The sequence below is a fragment of the Mytilus trossulus genome, chromosome 8 (genome assembly GCF_036588685.1).
Source record: "Mytilus trossulus isolate FHL-02 chromosome 8, PNRI_Mtr1.1.1.hap1, whole genome shotgun sequence".
NCBI classification, from domain to species: domain Eukaryota; kingdom Metazoa; phylum Mollusca; class Bivalvia; order Mytilida; family Mytilidae; genus Mytilus; species Mytilus trossulus.
Genome location: NC_086380.1, coordinates 31,743,331 through 31,764,838, shown reverse-complemented (window position 1 = coordinate 31,764,838; position 21,508 = coordinate 31,743,331). Strand labels below are relative to the sequence as shown.

Genomic DNA, 21,508 nt, shown 5'->3' with positions numbered 1-21,508 from the left:
GTCTGTTTGAAGAACGTAAACAAACATTTTAATGTGTCTGTTTGAAGAACGTAAACAAACATTTTAATGTGTCTGTTTGAAGAACGTAAACAAACATTTTAATGTGTCTGTTTGAAGAACGTAAACAAACATTTTTGTCACACTGAAAAATCTCTTTTTAAGAATGGACTGGACTCTGACATAAAATGTTTTTTTTCATGAACCGTTGTTAAATTTGTTTAGAAGAAGTTTGGTATAAATATAAATGTAATAATTTAAACTTAATGTAAAATGTTGAAGGAATATTTACAAAGTCCCTTCCAACCAACTGGCATAATTTCTAAATGAAATAGCAGTCAATTTGATGGTAAAATTAACTGTAAAAAGCTTTGATGAAATATAAATTATATAAATGGCTTACCTGAAAAATTTCTGATAATTATCAGGGCCAACAAAGGTCTTATCGTCAATGTCATGGTCATCTAAATCAGCGTAGTTTACAGCTCCAATCTCAATATTCCTAAACATTCCTGAAAGATAAGTATGGAATAATCACAATATGTGTACAATAACAGGTTTATAGAAGACAATAACCCAAACATATATATATTTTCCCTTTGAAAAGCAATAAACAAAATCTAATAAATTCCAAGGAAAACTTAGTTCAGTTCATTGGTGGCAAATTTTTATTCAGCAAGAGCAAATTTTCAAATTATCAAAACAGCTCCAAATAAAAAATTCAGGAGAGAAATATTAAATATTACGAATAAAAAAAAAGTCATGTCAACAATTTATGAAACGATGATAAATTCATTCATTGTCAGATCCAGGGGGGGGGGGGGTTTAACCCCCTTTTTTTTGGCCGATCAATGCATTTGAATGGGGACATATAGTTGGACTTGGACACCCTCCCGTTTGTCCTGGGTTGGGTACCCCCCTTTTTAAAAGGCTGGAATGCCACTGTCATTCTAACGAGTATATGAAAGAAAATGATTTCACATGATTATGATATAATAAAGTAAAAGAGAATTCACAGGAGTAAAAAATAAAAACATATCATAAATACTTTCATATGTTATGTGAATGCCATTTACCTTTGTAATTATACACATGTATATTCTGAGTTCCTGGTCCATGTGGGTTGTCGTTAATGTCCCCTATCTCAATAGTAAGTGTATTGGTACCAGTCTGGCTCAGTACATTTGAAACTCCTCTTTTATCCCACATTTTAATGGGTAGGTAATAAAACTTCTTAACCTCTCTGTCAAAGACTTCTTTTGATTTGATTTGAGCTCCTCCATTTCCACCATCCAATGCTAGTATGAGAAAACATATATTGTTATTAAAAACTGAGGATATTTTGTTTTAAATTACAAAAATGCTTCTAATCCTCATGATATATAAAGTTAATTAAATACTCTATTAGCCTTTGGCTTCACTAGTAAGGTCAAATCCAAGAAGATTTTGTTTTAAAATAACCATGCAGATTAATATGAGTTTTAAACATAAAATGTTATGTGTTCTTTTGTTGCTATACAATATAGACAATTACTGATTCAGTCTACATGTTAAGGGGGCATAACTCTGGCATTTGTTGGCAAATGCAGTACAAATTTGCACATCTTCATGTCAAAATCTTAAAATGAACAAAGTTTCATTAGCATCTGGTGATGTATGCATAAGGAGATGTTTCTACAAACTGTACTAAAAGAAAAAAATCCAAGTTCAAGGTCATAATTTTGAAAATTCTCAACAGACATTATCCTTCTTACCTGCCATAAAGTTGACATCAAATTTACACTGTGCTTGATCTTGGCTAGTGCAGGGTATTCCATCAAATCCAAAAGGAGGCCCATTGTTAGGTAGATCAGGATCTTCACCCAACACAGTTGTTACAAGAGTACTGATTGGTGCATTTTCCATTATTTTAGCATAGGGTACGCCTTTGATTTTTGGAAACTCATCATTGATGTCGTTTACACTGACGGTCAAGGTCGCAGTACCGGTCAAACTAGGAACTCCTACAAAAAAGTGGATTCAATAGTTCATTTGCCAAATACCAAATTTGATTCTGTAATTACACACTTTTTAAACAAATTAATTCCCTTTGTCAATCCTAGACTGGTTCTATACCGGACAAAATTGGCTTTTGGCAATGCAAAGCATGATGAATTCAAAGTGATGTATCGGGAGTTTAACTAATTTTTCATGAAAAATAATTTTGGATGTCAAAAATATTTAGCTTAACAACAAATTAATGTAATTATAAGATTTGAAAACCTTAAAGATTACTAACATTACGCACAGGTAAATTTGCCATTTCTGCTAGCTCTCCATTGTAAATAATAATTCATGTCCCTCATATTAATTACAGAGTCAATAACGGGAATAACGGGAATTGGCAAATAGCCTATTAAAGCAATGATTTTTCCCTTAAGACTTCAAACTAATACCTTTATTTGAAGTTTTAAAATATTCAAATTAATTTTTTTTTTCAGTTAGAAACTTTCTCTTGAAAAACAACTTATAAGCAAAATTGCATGGTAAAGGCATACTTTAAAAAAAAATATATTTGTTTGTTTGTTATACACAACATGCACTTGCATATATTCCTATTCTCCTTTCTTCTGGTACAGTTTATTTTTCAAAAAGACATGCAACAATTTTTAAGTGTTAATAATTTCTAATTACATATTGACCTATTTACCTTTGTCCATAGCCAAAATATACACAGTATGTTTAGCAATATGTTCTCTATCAAGCAGCTTATTTAGTCTGATTCTTGCAGACAGTTTAGAAGTTGTAGGATCAGTATATTCCTCCAATTTAAAATATTCTTTTGGATTTTCATCTCTGGGGTCTTTTCCAATGAAGTAGCTAAAAAAAGAAAATATGTTCCTACTGTGAAAATTGTGATAAATCTATTATAATTTTATATTATCTAACGCAAAACGCGTAAAAAAAGATGAAAATCTTCAATGAAGGTAAACAAAAACCATCCTCCTGTTGAAAAAATACAAAAAAATTGTGCATGGATTTCTTTTATCTAAATTTAAAGCTAAAGCTGTTATAATCAGCATAGAGCATGGCAGAAGGAATTATTTCTGTAATAGCAGATTTCTTGTAAGAACCAATCATATAATTTTATTTCATACATTTCTGTCCTTACTCAAAAAGTTTTTTTTTCTCATATTGAAAGTTATATTGCATGCTAGCATGATGCCTATATATGTTTGTGTAATTCCATAATGGAAGAGAAGTTGTATAACTAACTGATCACCCTCTTAAAACAGAGAATTAATATTTTAACAGCTACAAGTTCAATATATATAAGAGGATGTGATATGAATGCAAATGAGACAACTCACCAACCAATTCACAACTTGTAAACATAAAACTTATATACTAGGTAAAAAAAAAAACAGCCTTTAACAAAGTTCTGTGCAAATTAAAATTTTCTGCACAAACCTGATTTCACCGTTTAGGCCGGTATCCCGATCGGTAGCGGTAAATGTGGCTAGTTCCGAGTTGACTGCAGTGGCGTCTCCTTCATCCCTATTGATTTCTTTATTTTTTATCATAAATATCGGCTTCTCATCATTGACATCCTCAATAGTGATCTGAATATTGGTGGATGCTGTATATTTATCTTCACGATCTTTTACTGTAGCTGTTAAATTGAAGAATGTTTCTCCTGCTTCATAATCAGGGTTCTAAAAGTTAAAATAAATGGCTTCATTTTAATTATGTAAATGAGGTCAGGGTCAGATGAATCTCTACCAGATGAACATGTACACCAAATTCAATACATCAAATATATTCGACCTATTGAATATTGTATCTGAGAAATAGACTACACCATAAAAACTTAACATTAACTAATGAACAACAAAAATAGGTAAAGGTCAGGAGTCCTTTTCACAAAAGAACTTACCACTAAGATTGGTCACAAGTATTACTGAAATGTTTATGACTTATGATCAATCTTAGTCATAAGGTTTTTTTTTTTGTAAAACTGACTTCAGTTGAATTCTGCCAAATGAAAATGTGCACCTAACAATATCATATTACATACATCAAATTGAGTTGACCTATTGATTATAGTATCTAAGGATTCCATATACCAGTTATCCTATTGCTAAAAATTGTCGAGAAATCCATTTGACAAAAAAAATGTAGTCTTTTCAGCAGTTCTTGAACATTTGTTGAACCACTGTTACTAGTACTAAGGATCTTTTCCCTTTTGAAATATAACACTTTATAACAATAGTTTATGCTGCCGCTGCCAAATTAGCATTCCTTTTTCTCGCATTCTACTAATTTACTTATACTTACACTGCCATTGTACACTCCAATAATACCCTCTCTGCCTTGTGTTGTAATGGTGAAATGTTTGTAAGCATCTTGATTGAGGGAATACCTCAACACCTCATCCACATCAGGATCATCAGCCTTAATCGTAAGAATGGCGCCAGAATGGGTCTCCGGAATGGTCACACGGTACACAGACTCGTTAAACACTGGTGGATTATCATTAATATCAATGATGTTAATTGTGACCGATGCTGAACTGGTTTGTGGAGTAGATCCCTTGTCTACTGCTTGGACAACAAAGAAGTACTGAGCATGTTTTTCTCTGTCTAGGTCTGCTACTGTTGTAAACACCTGTCCGTCGCCCTCTATTCTGAAGGCTGTTCTTGGGGTACCATCCCCAATGATTTGGAATGTAAATTCAGCGTTAAGACCAGCATCATAGTCTTCAGCGATTACTCTCATTACAGAAGTTCCTGAAAAGTGAACAAAATACTATAAAAACAACTGAAACAAGGCTAAATAAATGACATTTTACTTAAGTGCTTTCTGGGTTTTAAATCATTCATCAGGAACACCTGAGAGCAAAGGATGTATAAGAACTGAAATAAAATATTGTACACTTCTCTTCTTCTTTAGAATCAGTTCTTAAAATAAACCATTGATTTTGATACTGTTAATTGAGAAATCATTGCAATGTATTTATTTTAAAATACAAAAGATGTGACAGGATTATAATGATCGCAATAATTTAAACTCACATTTTGAAATTTTTCTATATGAATTAAACAGGATTTTTCCTAATATCGCAAATAATCATATTTTAGTTTAGAATGACAAAATCTCAATAATAAATGCATGCAATAATTTCTGAATTTACAGTAATGGAAAAGAGGGTTACAAAACTTACCAACTGGAGACATTTCGTTAACAGTTCCTGTTGGGTTATCAGGTATAAACTTAGGCTTATTGTCATTGATGTCAATCGGGAAAATCTGTACTGTAGCATATCCTGTTAATCTGATCGTCTCCCCTGGCTCATCAATAGCAAGTAAGTTAAACTGGTAAACTTCTCTGCCATCTGGTTTGTCTCGATCTAATTTGCCGACCAGATTCAAAATGCCTGTGTTGGCATCAATGGAAAACAAGTTAGCGATGACAGGATCCTCATTAGAGATTCGGTACTCCATACCCTTCTGTCTGAAGGTGTCTGGGTCCATAGCATGTGCCTGTAACAACATGAGTGGGTTCTGTGGTGAGTAGACCATCTCTTCTGTTACGTTATTGATCACATAACTTGGTTTGTCAAAGACTGGTGGATTGTCGTTCACGTCATTAATTGTTATTTCTACCAAGGTTTCAGCAGTATATTTCCCATCATTCACTCTGATAGTTAGATTGTAGGCCTAAAAGTGAAACAATATCAATCATTACAATCTTTAATATACTATCTTTCAAATTTACCTCTGATAATTTATTTTTTTTATTAATTTCCAAAGTTTCTTACTCAATGCTTAATGACCATCATATAACTCTTTAAATTTCAACATTTGCACATTCCTGGCTCTAAAATGTTTTGGATTGAGCATAGTTGAGATAAATGAGTATTTCAAAATGTGAGTTTAAATTATTGTGTTTACAAAGCTGTTGCATTTTTAGCAATTATAAAAACCTTCAAATAATTTCTGAACTTAAATTATCACAAATTTTACTATATTTCTTCAAAAGACAATTTTACTTATTAGAAAATATACTTACTTTGTCCCCATTTTCATAATCCAGGTTTCCTGCCACAACAATTTCTCCAACCAGCTGTTGAGTTTTAATAGAGAAAAATGAAGATTCAGGACCAGGGACAATATTGTACTGGAATGTTGCCTCTGAATAAAAATAATGACTGAGTTATAAGTAACTGAACAATATATATACAATTTTAAGAAGAAATTTGTTGTAATGATTCTTATGGTATACTGCTTCCTAAATAAAACTGTAAAACCAAAATTTTTCTAGGTATTTTTAAGTGTAATAAACCCAGTCATGACATGAAAATACTTAATAAAAAAGACAATGCAAGAAAAACATAAATAATTTGACAAGCAATCTCACCATCTCTATCTTTGGCTTCAACAGTTGTGACTATGGATGATATAAAGGCATCTTCGTTGACATTAGCATAGTAAATAGTTTTTTCAAAATTAGGTGGGTTGTCATTCTCATCTCCAATCTTCACTCTAACTGTGGCTACATCTACAAAGGGAAATAACTCATGGTTATTCATTTATATGTAAAGGTTACTGTAAATTCAGAAATTATTGCATGCATTAATTATTGCGATTTTGTCATTATAGACTTATATGCGATTTTTATTTTTTACAATTTTAAGAAAAATCCTGTTTAAGTCATATCAAATATTTCAAAATGCAAGTTTAAATTATTGCGTTTACAATTCTGTCGCATTTTTCGCAATAATAAAAACCTCGCAATAATTTCTGAATTCACAGTAACTTAAACCAAATTAATACCAATAAATTCCATAGATTGGTCCCAGATATCAAGGGGAGCACAATAAACTTTGAAAATCTCTCTTGAATACCATTCTCCTCAGAATTTTAGTTCAGAGAAATAGGTTGTGAGTTTTATCAAAACATTTCTTTTTTCTTCAAAATTTGAGTTTTAAATAAGCAACTTGAAAAGTTTGTTGAGTAGACATTGGCTTCATCTGAATGTTAAATTTGTGAATATACTAACAATCATTGATGTTTAACTCTCACTACAGTAATCATGACAAATATCATGAAAAATTAGTGAAATTTCTTTTTTCATAGTCTAAGAGGGAAATCATTAACTTTCAGAAGTTTTTAAAGTTGACACCTCTTAATTAAAATACATTTAGATATTTTTCACATAAAATGATATTCCTTCCCACAGATAAAGAAATATAACACAAAATATTGGTCATATACTTACCAACATTTGGTTGTCCATTTGCACTAGGTCTGGCTGATGGGTAGCCGTCATCTACACGAACATTTAACAAATAGTAATGGTTGATAGAGGCTTCTCTGTCAAAACTTGATCTAGTAGTTATTGCACCTGTAGTCTGATCTATGCTGAAGTTCTGTGCATATGCTCCATATAGAGAGTATTTCAGCTGTAAAATTATTAAAATATTATACATCACATAAATTGTAAATTGTACATAACCCTTTTTTAGAAAAATATTTTGAATTTCCCAAATTTAATTTCAAATTCAATTGATACAAGTTTCAATAAATTGATACAAGTTTCATTAAATTGATACAAGTTTCAATAAATTGATACAAGTTTTAATAAATTGATACAAGTTTCAATAAATTGTTACAAGTTCCAATAATTGATACAAGTTCCAATAAATTGATACAAGCTCCAATAAATTGTTACAAGTTCCAATAAATAGAACTGGTTTAGTGTAATGTGGATATAGATATCCATATACATTATTGTTTATTAAATAATTAATTAAAGGTTTCCAGATCGAAAATTCATTACTAGTATAATAAAAGATTTTATAGTATCAGATTTGAATAGTTAAAAAAAAACACTTTTTAACCCAAAAAAAGCAACAATCACGGACATGAAAAACAAAAAAAAGACTTGCAAATTTTTAGCCACAGAAATTAAGATATTGAACTTCACAAAACAAATCACTTTACACAAAATATATGTCATATGTAATTGAGAGTTACCTGTTTAAACAAAGGGTTGATATCTTCATCTATAGCTGCCACAGTAGTTACTGCAGCTCCTGGGGCGAGGTTTTCTTGTACAGAAGCTTCAATATAAGTGGACAGGGGATCAGCTCCACGGAAATTAGGTATTTCATCATTCTGATCTAGAACTGTAATAACTGGGAAAACATCCTTGTACACTTCTCCAACATTATCCTGTTAATTATATAAAAAAAATTTAGTATGAGGTCAAAAGCAAGCAAATAAGTAGAGAGTAACGAGGAGTTTCATCTCCAACAATTATAAAACTTATGTGTCCGTTCTCAAATCCTAATATTATTAACCCTGAATTTCCTAATTCCAGATGCATAAACTAGCTATACATGCTATACATGCATTCCCACAATTTAAACTGCCTAATCCTGAATTCCAGAAAAAAAGTCTTTCTTCCCCTCATAAATGAACCCCTGCTCACCATTTTTCTACATGTATTTAATTCAAAATTAACGGTTTTAAATATAGTGATGGTAGAATGCTGCTTATGCTTTTATATCTTTAATTCCGCTTAACTTTACATTTATCAATAAACGCATTTTAATAATCATTGTCAAGCCCATTACACATGTTACATGCTCTATGGAGTAAGAAGTTTAACATTAAAAACATAACAAATCTGATTTCTGTGGATTCATTATTTTTTATTGGATACGAAATTCATGAATTTCATGGGTACAGGTGAACTAAAAGTTTAAATATTCAACAAATTTCAAATTTTCCATATGATTGTTCGCAAACTCGAGCAAAACCCCAGAATTCACTGTCTTAAGACATACAAGTTTTCATCAATCCACACAAGTTGGAACCTATAAATTAAATGAATCCACATTATCACTGCTGTAATATCAAACAACTTACCCTTGCTCTAAGTTGGAATGTGTATGATTTAACTTCTTCAAAGTTCAAGGAATCCAGGATGTAGATATTAACTTGATTTGGATTTGTCTGATCTTGCTGAATGTAGAATGGTGCAACTTGACTTCCAGCTTGACCATTAGCTATAGCCGAAAAAGTGACACCAGTACTACCATTGATTTGTGATGTGGCTGTTAGACTTCCTACCAATGTATCCTGGCGACTTGTTTCATTAACACTAAAGGCTGGATTATTTGTACTCCATACAGGTGGGTTCTGACCATCATCATTGGCTATTGTTATTGTAATGATAACATTAGTTGAACTTCGTGGAGGAACTCCTTTGTCTGTAGCCTTGACTTGGAATACAACACTGTCAGGCTGAAACATATATTTAAAGTAAAAAGTTTACATTTTCTATTAATACATCTGAATCTCTATATTGATAACTATTCAGATGAAGGTAATTAATAAGTGTTGTCAAGGATAATGGACATATGACAGATGGAAACTATGTATCCTAAGGTCAATGTATGAAGCATCCAGGTCTTCTACCTTGTGAAATATATTTCACTTCAAACAAAAATTTTATGCCATAGCTTTGGAATAGTTATACCTAAGTCTCGCAGGCTTTGAATTTCATCACAGGTGAAACAAATACAATATGAAACTTCTCCATTAAAAAAAATCTTGAATAAGACAGCAATCTCATAATAAACTACTGGTACTTACAGCACTCATTAAAACCTTTGCCACAGTAATAACTCCTGTGTTTGTGTCGATGTTGAAGTATTCTGTATTTACAGCTTTAGTGTACGTTACTTCAGCATTTATACCGATGTCTTTATCTGTTGCTTTCACAGTCATCACAACTGTATCAGCCGCAGCAGTTTTTAAAACATTTCCAGCATATTGAGCTGCTCCAAATTCAGGATTATTGTCATTCTTATCATCAATAGTAATGGGGAAAGTACAATAATCGTCACCAGGTGGCTGGCCCTTGTCAACAGCACGCACAGTGAAGAAAAGATAACGAGATCCAAAACTTTCTCTATCAAGTGACATGACTGTGGTTACTTCCCCTGTCGTCTGATTTATAGTAAAATAAACTGTCTGACTATCAGTCACTGCAAAATACTCTACAACCCCATTGTCACCTCTATTGTTATCTGTTGCTGAAACCTGCAAAATCAATAAAAATATCATAAATATTCTACAACCCCATTGTCGCCTCTATTGTTATCTGTTGCTGAAACCTGCAAAAACAATTAAAATATTATAAATATTCTACAACCCCATTGTCGCCTCTATTGTTATCTGTTGCTGAAACCTGCAAAAACCAGCAATGTTCTATAAATGCAAAACATAAGACAGTGGCAAGCTTAGGTCAAAACAAAAAAAAACTTGCACTCATAATTTCAGTGGTGATTTTCCTTCACAAAATTAGTGCAAAACATTAATTATGGTTCACATTTGTACCAGTAATCAGTGATTCTAAATAATGAATGCAAACTCCATTGATTAATTTTTATACATTCTTAATTTACTTCGATTTTTAAATAATTTAGAAATCCCTAAATTTTGGCCCATTGCATTTTAATTAGTGTTGTCAAATCGTACACTTTTGCCTAACCGGTTACTCGGATAATCGTTCGACCGATTAACCGGTTTACCGGTAATTTAAGTTGGTGTTTGAAAGCCTTATCAATAGAACCCTACACATAGATGAAAGATGTGGTATGAGTGTCAATTTGACAACCTTTCATCCAAGTCATAAATACGCTTTGAGAATTGAAGTTTTTCCTTTAGCATTAAAAGGCTTGTCTGTGAGGATTCCTGGCGGAGTTTGACTAATAATCAAATACACCGTATCAACTATAGCGTTTGTACCAACTTCAGTTTAAAAATTTAAAAAAAATCTTAATCTCGTAGAATTGAATATGTCATATGTCTGAAACCTATTAATCTTTCCTTTTCTCTTGTTGTTTCCGAAAATAATGGGATGCGTTGCAATTTGAAATGATTATTATAAAAAAGAAAATGTGGTATGATTGCCAATGAGACAATTCTTCACAAGAGATCAAAATGACACAGAAATTAACAACTATAGGTCATTGTACGACCTGTTTCTTCACTGTGTTTTTTTCTTTAAGCATGTTACTCGTCATTGAGTACATTCACATTGGTTTGCATTTCACAATTTTTTAATTTAAAGTAAGACTAACCCTTGCACTACGGAGGTTGCACATTTAAATGTAGGTTTACACAATATTAGATCGAAAACGAAATAACAAAGTAATTAGTAAAATTAAATCTCATTACTGATTTAAAGTTACTGTTATAAAAACATGTTTACTAATTATTTTTCTTAAAGATCCTGCCCGAACTCTAATTGATTTTATGTTTTTAGGATTAACAATAGCAATCAATATACTGGACAATTGATTTGTCTAATTAATTACCACGACGACAATTTTTAAATAAAACATAACTATTTAATGATTTGATTTTCAGCACAAATTTGTATCAAATCTATCAAAATTGAAAAAAGTCCGGTTAACCGGTTAGCGTTTTTGGTATTCGGTATTCGGTGGATCGACCGATTAACCGGTTAACCGGTTAACCGTTGACAACACTAATTTTAATGGATGTGTGAGAAATGAAAACAATCTTAATTACCTCCAAACAATCAACACACCTTTTTGTGTAATTTGCATAAATTAAATTAAATCATAAATGATCCACAACCCATGTCAAACAAGCATAACTTTATGCTATTGAACAGTAAACAGGAAGTTGTTGTTATCCGATCTAGATAAATAAAGGATCCCTTTCGACAACTAGTATCAGTAAACTTTTTCACTTACAGTAAAAACAGAAGTACCAGCAGGTTCATTCTCTAGAACTTTTGGTCGGTATGAACTACAATCAGTAAAAGATGGCTTGGTGTTAACAGCATCAACAATATTAACAATAACAGTAGATTCTTGTCGCTGATTTGGGCGGACTGCTGTACAACAACTACCGTCATCAGTAGCCCAAATCTTTAAATTATACTGATCAATGTTTGTAGGAACAGAGCCTTGGACAGTGATTTGACCGGTCTGACCATTTATTTGAAAAATGTCTTTCACGTTTGCATTATCTGAAGAAGAAAAACAACCATATATCAAAAAGCACTAGATTACAAAGAAAATGACATGCAGTACTAAATTTGCAGAGTTAAATAATAATGTTAATATATAGTGAATTCATCTTTTTTTCAATGTAAAAGTTTACCACAAATTTGAGTGTTCAAAAGATTGCAAATTTGCTAGAGGATTTTAAGCAAAACTTAAACAATCAAAAAATTCAATTCTTCACTTGAACTCAAATACAATTTTCCCTGAATCAATGAAATGTGGTACCCACAAAACTAATGAATTTCTTTGTATTGAAAATGTTTAATTAATCTGGTAAATATTGCATTAAGTTGGTACATAACACTACAGGGAGATAACTCTGTAAAAATCAGCAAAATGTTTCAATCGGTTCTAATGTAAGGGAAATATTAAGAATCTCAGTGACCAAAATTAGTGTATATCAAACAGCTATATAGCCAATGAAATTTTTTCAATGAAATATGTGATCCAAGTTTTTGAAATTTTCATATTTTTCTCAAATATTTTTTGTCAAAATTTTACGTTAATTCAAAGAGTCAATTTTATTTCAGTCCAGGTTTTTGGTACCATCTTAAAGAGAACAGGTTGAATTTTAACAGAATCCAACTTACTTTCAAAACTGTATGTAACTTTATCACCATCAGGGTCAACGGCCTGTACCAAATATACATCTGTTCCTGAAGCAATATTGTCTTTGATAGTTGTGACCATGTTATCATCTTGGAATTGTGGTTTTTCATCGTTGACATTGGTCAGATCAATCAGTACCTTAGCCTGACTTGTACGAGATGGTACACCATCGTCTTTAACATAAATGTCAAATTCATATCGATGACTAGTTTGACGATCATAATCCAAAGTGCTGTAAAGAAAATATTAAAATGTGTTAAATATCGCTTTAATATTAGTTAGTAGTTAATTTTATGCAGTCTTCACACTGGATGGCAGCCCTGGCTTGTAAAATGGCTCTCAGGCCTGTAAAAATTATATCTGCAGGCCAACAGAATAAAACAAAAAAAATTCAAATATTGAGCTATGGGCCTATCATGCCTATGGTTCATTGTGAATGCAATAGACAATTTCAAAGTTTTTATATGTTCAAGTTTATATTTATATTCATGAAAATTACAAAAACTAAGTTACTGACAAAACTAATTATTACCTGTTAACTTGCAGCTGCCCTTGATTATCACTTAGCGAGACTACTCTAAACAATGGTTCACTGACCCAAAATGACAGTTTAGAGTTTAAATCTTCATCATTAGCAGTGACTGAAATGATAAATAGACAGCACATGTTTATATTGATATATTTTGAAGAATTGTATATGAAATAAAATTTAAAACATTTAATTAGCATTAATTATCATTTCTTTAACCATGGGGGTGCAGTGGAGGTATACACTTTTTTAAGACCCCAAAAAGCAATGACAATTCAAGATATTCATTTTACCTATCACTCTAAAAAAATTTGAGGACAATGCAACCACCCAAAATTAATTCATGATGAGACTGAGTTCATCTACACTGTCTCCCGTATAAAAAATATTTCCAGCAACTCATGGACAACAAAGAATCTATCAGTTCTGTTATGGCTGCTGTCAGTGAAAAGGCAAGGTGAAATTAAAAAAAAATATATCAATAACGATTTGTTTTATCCAAAAAATGTGGATGCATGAATCGTGAATGCAGGATGAGCCGAAGGTTAAAAGAATAATGAAATTCCTTAAATTTTTTAATCTTTGAGAGATTTGTAACGTACATTCAAATCTTAATTTCTAAATCAAATAATGTAGTACATGTACACAAATTTATAAAAGTTCCTAAAATAAAATCAATCCATTTAATAAAACTATAACCTTAGGATAAAAGAGATTGATTCTCTGAAGAAATTGTGGCCATCTCAATAAGAGGATATCATTTTTAGGAAGAAATTTCAAACAAGAACAGAAAATTTTTGAAATAGAGTACACAGAAGTTATGAATATGTGTGGCAAACATCAATGGGACAGCAACCCAAAAACACAATCAAACAATAAAGCCAGAACAGAGTCAAATAGGCATCTGTCAACCCTTCAATATTTTTTCTTCCAAAAAATTTTTGAATGGATTTTACAAGACAATATAACAAAGTTCTGCCATCAGATATTATATAATTCTTAAATAGAAAAAAAATGATATCAACCAGTACTGACTTCAGACAGAGAAATATTAACATATATAGCACTGTTGAGACTAATTCTGTCAGTACTTGAGCTAAATCGACAAAATAATCATTAATTTTATTTTGCTCCAAATGAAGGATATAATTTTGTTAATACTTCATCAATTCTGAAAAATTATAATTACATTAGAGATGTGTAAAGACTGAGGACAATACTAGTGCCATGAAAGTACAATCATTCACAGTAGAGAACTTTTTTCTAAAAAGAGATATAATTTCTGAAGGAATAGATTACTGAGAGACTATAAAATATAATCCTAGTTCAATTTTGTACACAGTTGCTAGTTTGCTACCATTGAAGATTACAAAGACAAATTTACCAAAGTGGTAAGATTACGAAGGAAATCAATATATACATGATATAGATATACATTTTGTACATATACACGTCCAAGTTAGTATTCAGATTATATTATTGGGACACCTTTCTTAAATCAATAATTCTGTTAAAAAAAGTTTCAATAAAAAATGAATGAATTTTAAATGTACCTAGTTTTTCTGTTTAGTTTAGCCAGTAACCTTCTGTCTTGATACATAAATCAAGCATGCAAAAATATTTAAATTGAAAAGTAATAAATGAAACCATTTCCCATAAATCCATGCCTTTCAAGCAAGATTTCCTATTTCAATGCCATCAACACCAAAATCTAGATTTTTATATTAAAATTAAATGTGTTTCTTTAAACATAAATTTGATACAATTTGAATCATAAATGTTTGTATAAATTTAAATAATTATCTTATTAAAATATTTGCATATATGCAAATTAAGAAAGTGTATGAATTTGATTATAAAGTATTAAACCAATATATTTCATATATAAACAGTAAACTCTTTATAGTAACAGTTTATGAATATCAAATTGTTAAAAATAGACCAATACACATAAAGGGGTACATTAGAAAACTGTTTTGTGTACCTGTTACAGCTATTCCTTGTTCTAAAAATTGAAAAATATTTACTTATTTAGAAATCTTCTCATATGTTCATATATATATTTATAAACCAGTTATTAAATTTCAGTAACTCCTGAAATAAGACTTTTCATACATATTTCACATGTACATAATAAAAATGATATATGCAATCTAGATATATACCTAACATTAAACAAATCAATTTTGGGGAGAGTTTCTTCTAGAATCTCAGTATATAATAGTGGATTACTTTACATTCAATGGAACCAATTTTGGTGGATTACAGATAATTCAAAATATTCCTTGATACTTGTGATTGCATTTAATCTGTTTGCTAAAGCCTATGGAAAATATATAATTACAAACATATTATCATTGTTACCTGTCAGTATGGATTGGCCGATAGCTAGATCTTCAGGGACCCTGGCTGTGTATGTAGATAAGGTGAAGGTTGGATCAAACTCATTCTTGTCCTCCAAAAAAACTGTCAGCTATAATGTAAATAGGATTGATTGTCAATAGTTTAATACAAGAGTATCTTACAGCGATATAGCCTTAATTGTGCTGATGCGGCATAAAGCAATTACCAATAAATAATAGAGAAAAATGTATATCACATAAGCACCGAAAATTACCAACAATAAATATAGTTTTATGACCTGACATTTTCTTACTTTATATCAAAGAACATCTCTTTTCCCTTTAAAGAAAAATGGAAATTTCACCAAAATGGAATGCTTTTAAAAATAAATTTAGCAGTCAATAATTACATATTTTAGCTAGTACCTGTATTTGATTTTTTTTTAATGCCATATTTCATATTCTTCATTTGCCCTTAATCTTAGTGTATAAGCTTTCAATGCATTTTTAGAATATCTTGGTATACACCATTGATGATTGTGAATACGAAAGTACACAATATATATGTAGGAATACAACCCCAAAAAAGGTTGTATTTTCTTAAACTTATTGTCCCATTAATACCTTGTATGAAAGACCACATAACTTTTTAAAATTCCTTTAAATAAGCAAACTAATCACCTCTGTCAACCTGATCAATGCTTCAAAAAAAGAAAACTAACAGACTGACTGACATGTGGCTTCATCTAGCATGTCTAGTAATGTGACAACATTACACGACATTGAAAATTGTTGTCAATATAATACAATTTAATGGGACTGTCATACAAGTGAGAGCAATCAGGATTAATCCACCATTTTCTTCTTAAGAAAATGTATGTACCAAGTCAGGAATATGACAGTTATCTATTCATTTGATGTGTTTTATCCTTTGATTTTTTAAATTTTCCTCTGAGTTCAGTATTTTGTGATTTTACTTTCTACTTACAGGAACGGTAGATTTTAGCTTTGAATAACTGTCCTCTGCTTGGATTGTCAGTGAAAACGTTTTTGGGTCTGTTTCATAATTCAGTGACGTCAACATAACGCCTTTACCATCATTATCAATTTTGAACTTGTCCGAGATAGAAGAACCATCCAACACTGTGTATGTAGTCGTTCCTCCAAGTTTTTTCTGGAAATTGATTGCATACACCAAACTAATATTGCCATCTGTTGACAATGTGTCAAAGCTGGAAAGAAAAAATTAACTTAAAATCTATGTCAATTTTTAGTTTTCTTTTTATCAGAATCGGCAAATTCAAGGAGAATAAAATTGAGAAAGGAAATGGTGAATATATGTCAAAGCGACAACCACCCGACCATAGAGCAAACAACAGCCGGAGGCAACCAATGGGTCTTCAATGTAGCGAGAATTCCCGCACTCGTAGGTGTCCTTCAGCAAATATAGATTCTACCAATGCAACAAGTGTGTAAAGATACTTATCCACTAGCGACAGTTAAATTTTGATATTTAAAGGTTGTGGCTAGACGAGCTTTTTAAATAAGTAAAATTGTAAGATTTTCTGCAGTGTTAAAGACCCATTGATGACACTGGGGTGTTTTTTGCTTTTTTGTCAGGTTGTTGTTGCATTCTCAAATACCATTCCCAATTCTATTTGTGTGGGCCACCTAAATGTATATGGTGGGTTTAATATTGTGTCAGGAGAAATAATGTATTTTGTGTACCATTGGAACTATGTAAACTGCTCATGTTGTATACAATGAGAACTGTTTAAAATTTACACATTGCTTTGCATTTAATCATGTCACAAATTATGTTGTAATATATATACATCATTCAATATATAAAGAATGTGTCTGAGGACAAGAATGTCAGAGGTGGATTTAGGGGAGGTAAGGGTCCCTCCCTTTTTGGGAAAAATTTGGTTGCTTATATATGGAATTAATGAAGCGCGACAGGAGCTCTTAGGTTAGTCAGTGGGCCCCCACTTTTGAAAATTTCTGGATCTGCCACTGAATGCCCCGCCCCCGCTCCAAGCTTCGAACAAAACAAAAAATGGGATGGAAAGACAGAAATTAAACAGTTATGGATAACATCTAATTCCCCATCCTCTACAGCAGGGGCATAAAAAATGTAGACTTTAATTTGGAAGTAAGAGAATGTAACACTTTAACTTCATGAGCAGGCTTCTAATAAGAAACAACATATACAAGACAGGAAATTCCAGAAAACCCAGTAGCAGCTAGAATGGTTAGCTGGTTAAACAGTCTAAATGCAAAACATGACAAGATTCATATCCTTTCTGTAAAATTATCGTTTAAACAACATTTCTTTCCTATAAACTTACGTTTGATCTGCTTGATTGGTCTCCTGTACTTTAGCTTGATAAGCTGTTTCATTGAACTGAGGTTTAAGGTTACCAGTATATACAGTAACAGTAACGATACCACTTTTCTGTTCTGCACCAGTCGCAGCAGTATCCTGTGCATATGCACGGACAACAAAGGAATCTAAATTACTTAATGTCTTTTTGGTCTTTATCCATCCAGTATTGGGTTCAACATCAAAGTTATCGTTTGGCACTGTAATATATTTCATAGATTGATCAAAATCTGTAGCATTAGAACATGTATAATACAAAATAGTAGCTAGAAAAGTTTTTTTTAATTTTTAATGTGTACTGTATCTTTGCAATATTTTCATTAATTATAAAAAAGATGTTAGATTATCTAATTGAGCTGATCTGTAACAATAACAACTCCATGCCTTATATATCATGTACTGTAGTACACCGCTAGATTAAAACTGATGAGGAAAGGTAACACACGGCCACCAAAAGCTTTATTATTTGTGAAGACCAGGTGGTCGTGTGGTCTAGCGGGACGGCTACAGTGCAGGTGATTTGATGTCACGATATCTCAGTAGCATGGGTTCGAATCCCAGCAAGGGAAGAACAAAAAATTTGCGAAAGCAAATTTACAGATCCAACATTGCTGGGTTGATGTTTAGGCGAGTTGTATATACATTATGTACACAGCCATATATCGCCATCATTGCTGGTGATCTGATGGATACATCTGTTGAAGAGTTGTCACTGACTCAGACGTACTTATTTATATATATATATATCTCACTATTTTATAAGCATTTATTTGAACCATACATACCTTCAAGATAGAATTTAACATCAGCAGTAGTATCTGGGTCATAGGCAAGCAGCTGGTATACATGTGTTCCTATGGAGGAGACAGTTTCTACAGCAGCTTGGTATGGCGTAGGATGATTGGTGATTTGAGGGGCTTCATCATTCACGTCATTAACAGTTATATCAACTAGGTACGTTTTCAGAACTGTAAAGACCAAGATTTTATATCATTAAATGCCATGAATAAAATAATGCATTTCAATTTTTGTTTAAAAATAGTACACACTTAACAAATGGTTTACACGTCTTTAGTTGTTCACTGTAAAATACTTCACAGTAATAGAAGTTTGGGTTTGGCATATAAATTACAGGATCAAATTGATGGTTCTTCAAATTTTTGTCAGGAATGTATGACAAAATTATCAAATATCGACAGAACTTTAATATATTTTTAATTGTTGGTGCTGTGTTCCACAAATTCTACCATCTTTTTACTGATTGGTAATAAGCTTTGTAAATCTTTAAAGACAAAAAGACTTTTCCATATATTCAGGCCAAAAAGAATAATACATGTGTTTCTGCTAACCCTACCTACCCTAATTTCTAGTGCCTACATGTGTACCCAACACTTTTTATGTCATTTTGGAACAAGGACTGTTAAAGTCAGACTGGTTCCCTAGGCATGCTAGTAGATACCAGCTGGAAAATATATGTAGAATAAAATGATATAGCCAACCTACCTATACCCACCCTTGAGTAGGTTTTTAACACATCATTATTTTTATGGCCTTGTGAGATTCATGATATTAATTCATAATAGAAATCAACTAATACATAAGTGTGCTGTCCTTAGGATTTCAATATATAATTGCCAGTGTTTAGTTGTACTAAACGCAGGACACCAAGACTTTTCTAAAAAGGGATCCCAGAATTAATCTATTTCATTGTGAATGTTGTGATGTGTCATGTTAGAGATCTACTTGACAATCTGGTACCACATAGATGTATTTAATACATCTACAAATGTATGCTGGTACAAAATATGATAGGGTGTATTACTTCATGAAAAAGTTACAAGGGTGGCGCAAGAGAAAATGTGAACAAATAATCCCAGGAAGTTCTGCTCTTTATGTGTAGTCCAATAAACGTATTTACACTTTTGGTATTTAGCTGTATCTTGCCTCCAAATGACCTTACATCACCTCCAAATAACCTTTTGACGTCAAGCAACAATCACTTTTTAGTTGTGACGTCATATGTTTTGAATTATGAAGTCAAAGTTTACAGGAACCTGTGTGATGTTATGTAATGGCGGACAAATTTGCATACAAGTGTAAATACGTCTATAACGGGTGCTTGGGGATGCCAGAAATCCCCCCCCCCCTTTTCCTGGTTTTTAATGGGGTTTTTTTTGTAGTTTTTAATTTTTATGGTGTTCTTGCTCTGTTGAGCTTTCCCATAAGAAATTATAATAACAGTCTTTCATAAATGTTGACCTTTTATCACTAATAGACACTATAAACTAAATATGTTATAAAAAGGGGGAGATTCATTCCAAAAGCCAAAGGCAAATGCTCCCAAAAGCGTCTATGCCTGTGGTCTAGGAAAGACAATCATGTGAATGAGAGGTCACGATGATTTTCATTTGACATTGGAATAATCTTTTTGCTCGCTTTTTATTGTTTCTTTAATTTTCCCTCATCTTTTAAAAGTCTTTAGTCTTTAGTATGCGTCATCTTGACACTGATTTTCTCATATGTAATTTGGTCACTTGCGCGTTTGTATACATTAATCACGTTTGTATTTTCTCTTTGTACTTTCACTTTAATTTAGGTAGGCGCTGTTGATACTGATTTATAAAAACAAATGATCAAATCTTTGAGTATCGTCTATAAACTCGGAAACTGCATATTGTATGTCTGCACTGGCTTCGGTGTTAAGTAATTCTTCTAGATCTAGATTAAGTGTTCCGGTTTTGAAATATAATGACTGGCGGAGTTTTTCTCTATCCAAACTGTAATTGTCACAAGATAATAAAAAATGTTCTACAGATTCTATTTCTCCGCAAGTACATTTGTTGTCTTCTACATGTCTGTTAATGAAATGTTGATACCCCTTTAGTTTGGAGTATCCTGATCTGAGACTGTTTAGAATATTGAAGTGTTTTTTTGATGGGAAGTCGAGTTTGATTTTTTTTGATGCATCTGGGTGATGATTAAAAAATTTTCTCCCAACCTCACTAGATTCCCATTGTGTCTTCCATTTTTTAATGACTGATGTTCTCGCCGCTTGTTTGATGTCTTGTTTTGTTGTGATTGAAGACATTTCCTCCCTATTATCTGCCTCTTTTGCCGCTGCTTTTGCCAGACGGTCAGCTTGTTCATTTCCCTCTATATCAGAGTGCCCCGGTGTCCAAATGATGTTGATAATAAAACCTTTTTGTTCCAATTTTTTTTTCCTGTTTTTGATTTCTTGTATGGTTTTGTGATAATTTTCTGATTTCCAATTTAAGGTTATAATGCCTATGGCGGATTGACTGTCAGAGTATAGGTTAAGTTGTTTAACATTGCGGTAATTATAATTGTCTATTTTTTCCAGCACAAGTTTAATGGCTACTAGTTCTGCTAGTAGTATTGATCCTCTGTTTGATACAGGGTACTGTATTGTTTCCTCCTCTTCATTATTGTATATAATGGCTCCTGCACCACAAGGCCCAGGATTTCCCATGCATGAGCCATCTGTGAATGCCACTGTTGTATTTGGAGGAAGTTCTTCTAATTGTTGTTTT

At 32.0% G+C, this 21,508-nt stretch overlaps 1 protein-coding gene across 3 annotated transcripts in view; it reads right to left on the bottom strand.

The window, feature by feature from the left end:
- Positions 1–21,508, bottom strand: part of LOC134680813 (neural-cadherin-like) — a 51,022-nt gene that overhangs the window by 14,528 nt on the left and 14,986 nt on the right. For 2 of the 3 annotated variants that reach the window (XM_063540048.1, XM_063540046.1), the window contains exons 2-22: positions 18,743–18,925; positions 17,923–18,157; positions 16,560–16,803; positions 15,594–15,702; positions 15,214–15,234; positions 13,233–13,341; positions 12,682–12,932; positions 11,777–12,054; positions 9,642–10,091; positions 8,913–9,290; positions 8,016–8,213; positions 7,258–7,441; positions 6,397–6,537; positions 6,049–6,170; positions 5,201–5,696; positions 4,315–4,766; positions 3,448–3,692; positions 2,687–2,856; positions 1,752–2,000; positions 1,074–1,295; positions 401–509 (exon numbers count right to left, since the gene is read on the bottom strand). In XM_063540048.1, coding sequence (XP_063396118.1) covers positions 401–509; positions 1,074–1,295; positions 1,752–2,000; positions 2,687–2,856; positions 3,448–3,692; positions 4,315–4,766; positions 5,201–5,696; positions 6,049–6,170; positions 6,397–6,537; positions 7,258–7,441; positions 8,016–8,213; positions 8,913–9,290; positions 9,642–10,091; positions 11,777–12,054; positions 12,682–12,932; positions 13,233–13,341; positions 15,214–15,234; positions 15,594–15,702; positions 16,560–16,803; positions 17,923–18,157; positions 18,743–18,925 — 4,846 coding nt within the window. The remainder of the gene's footprint in view (positions 1–400; positions 510–1,073; positions 1,296–1,751; positions 2,001–2,686; positions 2,857–3,447; positions 3,693–4,314; positions 4,767–5,200; positions 5,697–6,048; positions 6,171–6,396; positions 6,538–7,257; positions 7,442–8,015; positions 8,214–8,912; positions 9,291–9,641; positions 10,092–11,776; positions 12,055–12,681; positions 12,933–13,232; positions 13,342–15,213; positions 15,235–15,593; positions 15,703–16,559; positions 16,804–17,922; positions 18,158–18,742; positions 18,926–21,508) is intronic. The other variant, XM_063540047.1, reaches the window with a different exon arrangement.